Source organism: Diabrotica undecimpunctata, chromosome 11, assembly GCF_040954645.1.
Source record: "Diabrotica undecimpunctata isolate CICGRU chromosome 11, icDiaUnde3, whole genome shotgun sequence".
Lineage (NCBI taxonomy): Eukaryota > Metazoa > Arthropoda > Insecta > Coleoptera > Chrysomelidae > Diabrotica > Diabrotica undecimpunctata.
In genome coordinates this window covers 8744085-8749944 of record NC_092813.1, presented here as the reverse complement: position 1 = coordinate 8749944, position 5860 = coordinate 8744085, and the positions used below count along the sequence as shown (strand labels likewise).

At 29.0% G+C, this 5860-nt stretch overlaps 1 protein-coding gene across 1 annotated transcript; it reads right to left on the bottom strand.

Moving 5' to 3' along the window:
* Window positions 1-4871: 4871 nt before the first annotated feature.
* On the bottom strand, window positions 4872-5471 carry LOC140452641 (uncharacterized). Its single transcript, XM_072546961.1, has one exon. The coding sequence runs from the start codon at window positions 5469-5471 to the stop codon at window positions 4872-4874; it is 600 nt and encodes a 199-aa protein (XP_072403062.1).
* Between the last annotated feature and the right edge of the window lie 389 nt (window positions 5472-5860).

The window sequence follows — 5860 nt, the reverse complement described above, 5'->3', positions numbered from 1 at the left end:
TTCAATTAAATGGAAAAAATATTAGCTAATATTATTATATATTAATCTATTTATCTGATGTTGAATTAAAGCTATTTTAAAGTTATTACTCTATATTACGATTTATTAAACGTATAAAATTTATTATAAACAAATTTTATCCACATAAAAAGATTTCAGTTATTTTCGTTTACTATATGTACCTAATGTTTGATATATCTCCCCAATTTACAAAGAGAATAAATAAATAAATCTTAGGCACGTTAAACTATACTTCTTAAATTACAAATTGCCATTTAGTTTTCTATCTTCGCCAATTTATTCCAACATAAATGCAACTGCTAACTTTAAAAATGTAACCAATAAATTATCAACTGCGATATTTGTTGTATAAGGAATTTATTCAACATTTTGTATATGGAATATATTAAAAATAGTTATTAAAATTAGTACAAAGTAAAGGCGAGATTACAAAAATATATTTAAATACACATTTTGGTTAAAATCTATTAGAATATCTGGAGAAAATATCACAAAATTATCCTATAAGGTTGTTCTTCTTGTTCATGTTTCATTCCTATCTCGAGATTGGATATTATAGATAAGACTAAAGGTAATGGATTTTGACAAGAGCTATGACCTTGTAAATAACAGGTAAACTTGTGTACTGTATTGGCATGACTCATAGCTCTTGTTAAAATCCATTACCTCTATCTTAATTTTGGTTATACCTGTGAATCGACTCCCATAGGTTATGTCCTGAAAAAACGAGGATAACCAGTTTGTCGAAATTAAATTTAGGTTGCATTGCATGTGGTACCGTTTTAAACTTTAAATGATTATTATTTAGAGAGTTTCTCCAGATTTAATCCCAGTACCCTTTCGCCCTGCTTCTGGCGTCTTATTCGCTTTCTGTATGCTCCTTCCTTTGTCTTTTTTTTTCCATTTATATTTGTAATAGAGGAAGGTCTAGTATACCCTACATAGAGTCGGTTGGGTCAGTCGACATAAATTCTGTTGTGATTCAGCATTCAGCACATTTTCTGCATACGTAATCGTAGGTCTGTTATTGTTATGGTTATGGTAGATAGGGGCAGGGCCCATTTGTAAGCCCTTCAGATACTTAGGCCTCCTAAAATGGATTCATTTAATTACCTCTATCATATGGGCTAGACCCATAAGGATCTAGTCTTTGGCGTTTCTGATGCCCAGACTACTCTGGGCGAGAGGGGCCAGATTAAAGGGTCCAGTAAAAAAATGGCACTTTATCAGAGTGACGTTATAAAAAAGGTAGAAAAAAATAAAATTTTAACGAGGTAAAATTTTATTACAGCAATATTTAATAATAATAATAATAATAATAATAATAATAAATGTCTTTATTAACAACAGATTAAATTTTCTTTACAATGAAATATAATATCAGTAGGACCAGATTCTGTGGCACACAACTGCTCTTCCACCTAACCCCCCGAAAATAGGATAGATAGACTATATCTAAAGAATGAAATTGTATTTACAATAAAACATAAAAATATTAAGTACATATTAAATTTATTAATTATAAAGTATTTATTTTTTTTTAATTCTTAAATTTTTAAATTACTGTTCAGCGAACAACTGCTCATAAATTAATCTCTTGAACTTAAGTCTAGACAGATTTTTAATATTTTAGGACAAACTGTTAATATTGCAAGCAATTGAATATGAAAATGAACGTTTAAAAAAGGATGTTGTATGTTTAGGTAAAGTGAGGGTATTCTTGTGTCTAAGATTAGGATTATGAACGTCCGTCCTATAAGTTATTCGATTGTACAGGTATGGTGGAACTCTCTCTTGAATTATTTCATGGTAAAAACATAAAGCATGGAGTTTCCGACGATTTTTCATATTTAGCCATTTGACTACAGTGAAAACATGACTTATCCTTTAAAATTTCCTGATGCCAAAAATCAAACGCAAACAAGAATTTTGCAATTTCTGTATTCTCCATTAATCAAATTCAGTGAGACACGCATTGTAAAGCACGTCACAATAATTTAATTTTTATAATACCAGAGCATTACATAATAATGACTTTGTGGCCCTACTTAATAAATTGCGGCTTTGTTACAGTAATTTTAAAACGGCGTAAGCTCGTTGTAAACAAATACTTACATGATATGTAAACCTTAAATCTTCGTCGAACCAAACCCCAAGGCTTTTAATCTTTTTGCTAAAAATTAAATTGTCATTTCCTAAGATAATTCGATTGGCATAATTCTATAAAAATATTTTCCTATGGAGATTCCTCCCAAAAATGATACCCTGAGTTTTTAATGTATTCAATTTTAAACAATGATTTTGAGAAAAAATCTGCAGCTGAAGAAGGTCATGATTTATTGCATTTACCGCTTGATTACACTCATTTGGATAAAATGACATATAGAGTTGGGTATCGTCTGCATAATAATGTTGTGAACAGGACAAAAACACAGAAGGAAAATTAGATGTGTGTATAGAGAATAAAATTGGACCTAATATAGATCCTTGAGGCACATCAGTATTAAGATCTAGAAATGAAGAAATATTTTGATTAAGTTTTACTGCTTGACATCTATTAGAAAGATAGGATTTCATTAGATTAACTGCTCTCGCTTCTAGACCAATATATTTTAAAATAGAGAATAACAAATTATGGTTAATTGTATCAAAAGCTTTTGAGTAGTCTAGAAGAATTCGAATTGATATTTTGTTTTGGTCATAGGCTCTAAAAATATCATCTGTAATATTTAATAAAGCAGAAAGACAGCTATATCTGGACCTAAAACCGGACTGCATCGTAGAGATTATGTTGTTATTTTTTAAATGCGTTTGTAACTGAATATCGATTACCTTTTCCAAAATTTTAGATAATGTAGGCAGTACAGTTACTGGCTTAACTCTTTAATGCTTTCTGTAATTTTAGTCTTCGGTAAAGGAATAATATGTGCCCGTTTCCATTTACTGGGAAAAATTGAGTTTGTTAAGCAACAGTTAATGATATGTGTGATCTACGGTAGAAGAAAGGGAATAAACAGTTGCAGCGTTAATATTTTAATACCATCATCACCAATAGTTTTACGTTTAATATTAATAATAATATGCAAAATATTAATTTCAGATACTGGTTTAAAGTTAAGAGAAGAACTGAGAGAATACTTAAAGTTGTTTTCATAGAATATTTGTGTATCAATGTAAGCTTTTATGTTTGGTATGACTTTAATAAAGTGTTTATTTATCTCGTTTGCATTCCACACGTTTTTTATTTTAAAGTTATTTTTGGTTTTGCAATTATTTACCAACTATTTTAAATTATTCCACATATCTTTAGAAGATTGATCATGTATGTTTTTAAAATATGATTTTTTCTCCCTCGTAGTCATGGCTATTACTAAGTTACGCAATACTTTGTACTCATTCAATTGATTTATATTTTTAGTAACCTCGTAAGTAGTAAGTGCTTTACCCTATCTAATATTAATTGCTTGATGGCATTAGTTAACCATAGAGCATATTTCTTTGAGATTCTAAAAGTCTGATATGAAACATGTATGTGAAGTAAAGTAGTGATATTATTAGAGAGAAAATCGACTTTACTGTCTATTATCTATTATCCGCGGTGTAGAATCCAGATATGATTTAAATTAACTGTAATTTAAATTTTTGAAATTCCGAGTAGTAATAAATTTATTTGTATTAGATTTGACATCACAACCAAATTTTAAAACAACCAATTCATGATCGCTTATTTCTGGGATATGTTTTACTTCAATAGACAAGATTTTATCCTCAGTAGATGTGATTACATATTCAAGCAGAGTCGATGTGAACTGGGTGATTCTAGTTGCTTGATTTACCATCTGCCTTAGTCCAAGACCATCTAATATATCTGTAATGAACTGTGTGGAATAATTATTGGTATTTAACAGATCAACATTAAAATCGCCCAAACAGAGTAAATGATCTACACTTGGCAGTACTGATGATAAAGTTGTTTCCAAAACTCCAAAGAAAGTTTTATAAAATGCTCCATAAGGATTATATAAAACACCAATAGCTAGTGTTTCATAACGAAGAGAGAGTTTTAACCATATCTTTTCAATTTCATTTGATGACTTAATCAGCACATAATTTATATTACATTTTATGTAAATACCTACACCTTCACCTGTGTCATTTTTATTCCTGTCGACTCGCTCAAAGTTATAGCCAGGTATATTAATGTTTTTACTGGATATTGATTCCTTTAACCATGTTTCACTTATACCCAAAATATCTAAATCATTTTTCAAAATAAGTTCTTTTACATCAATAAAATGCGCAACTAGCGATCTAGAGTTTATATGAGCAAACTTTAAACTACTCATGTTAAGCTTAGATTAGATCCTTACTAAATTGGTACAAACGATTATGTAAATAATTTAAGCAAAATTTGTAGATGATTATTATTTCCATAAACAGTAATTCACATGGTGATGTATTAACAGTGTAAAAAAATATATAGATATTACTCTTTAATTCAAAACACAGTATAAACTAAGGATTTTTTACTAAATAACTCAAGATGTACAGTTAAATTTGAATTGAAGCTTAAAGAAAATAACCTAACAGTAAATAAATTTAATTCGCCTAAGTTCAGATAATTAAAGCAATAATTAAAAAAGAAACAAAAATAAAATGTTCAAAGAAAAATGAAAATAAAGTAAGTACCTATATGCCAAAATCTATCCCCAAGATATACCATTATAACTAATAATAATATTAACTCTAATTGCAAACCAACATATATGAAAATAAATTTAAATTATAATAAAGCAAGGTCGTTTTCAGATAATATAAGCTTCTTTGACCCATTTTGTGATACATATATTTTACCTTGATATGTCCAGCAGTTTTTGGTACCCACAGATGTCCTCACTTTTTTTTAATAATTCCTGACAATCAGGAGAAAGCATTTCACTAATCACGACACTGCAACCTTTAAGATTTTTCTTCTGATTAAACACTTTTGTTTTCAACCATCTGTTTACAAACACAACGGCTACCGGTCTTGGCCTCTTATCCAAATTTCGTTTTTTACCTAGTCGATAGCAATCAACTAAATTGGTTGACAAGATAGGTTTATTGTTGATTATATTTGTAATAACATCAGGTAGGTCGTCTTTTTCTTTCTCATCGACACCATTGATAATGAGGGATTTAAGCCGTTTGTCTTGTTTTAGATATTCAATGCTATTTTGGTTTTGAATTACAAGTTTTTGCACTTTATTTAATTCTTCTTTGACGGAATTACTTAATTCTAACATATTTTGCTCAAATTTATTTATAAAATCTATTTGGGTACCTGAGATATTACTGCTTACTTGAGATCTTAGATCCTTCATACCTTGTTGTAAAGCTTCTTCAAGTTTCTCAACACGTGCTACAACATTTTTATTGATTGTTTTAGGAGTATTTCTTGTTGATGGCATTTTCTTTAAACTATATAACTTATACGTATCACTACACTAATTAGTACTGAAAAACTATTAAAATGAATGCAATTTACCGTAAATAACTTAGGTTTTCTCGGAGCTAGACTTAAACACACACTCTTACTCGTTCAGCGCCATCTATCCTATCTATTATATCCTATCCTATTTATTATTAAAGCTGCATTTAGGGTACAAAAAAATAAGAAATAAAACATATAATGTATATGAAACTTACATTTTTTATAAAAGAGTTCTCTAATGCTAAAAAGAGTCAGTTATTTTCTTCTGCACAACATTTCCGAAAAATAAAGCTATTATAAAGATATTATTAAGGATATTTTCTGTAATATCCTTAATAATCTGAGCTGCTTCTTTGGTAATTTTGG

Coding starts and splice junctions, on each gene's coding strand:
- LOC140452641 (XM_072546961.1), bottom strand. CDS start 5,471: ATGCCATCAACAAGAAATACTCCTAAAACAATCAATAAAAATGTTGTA.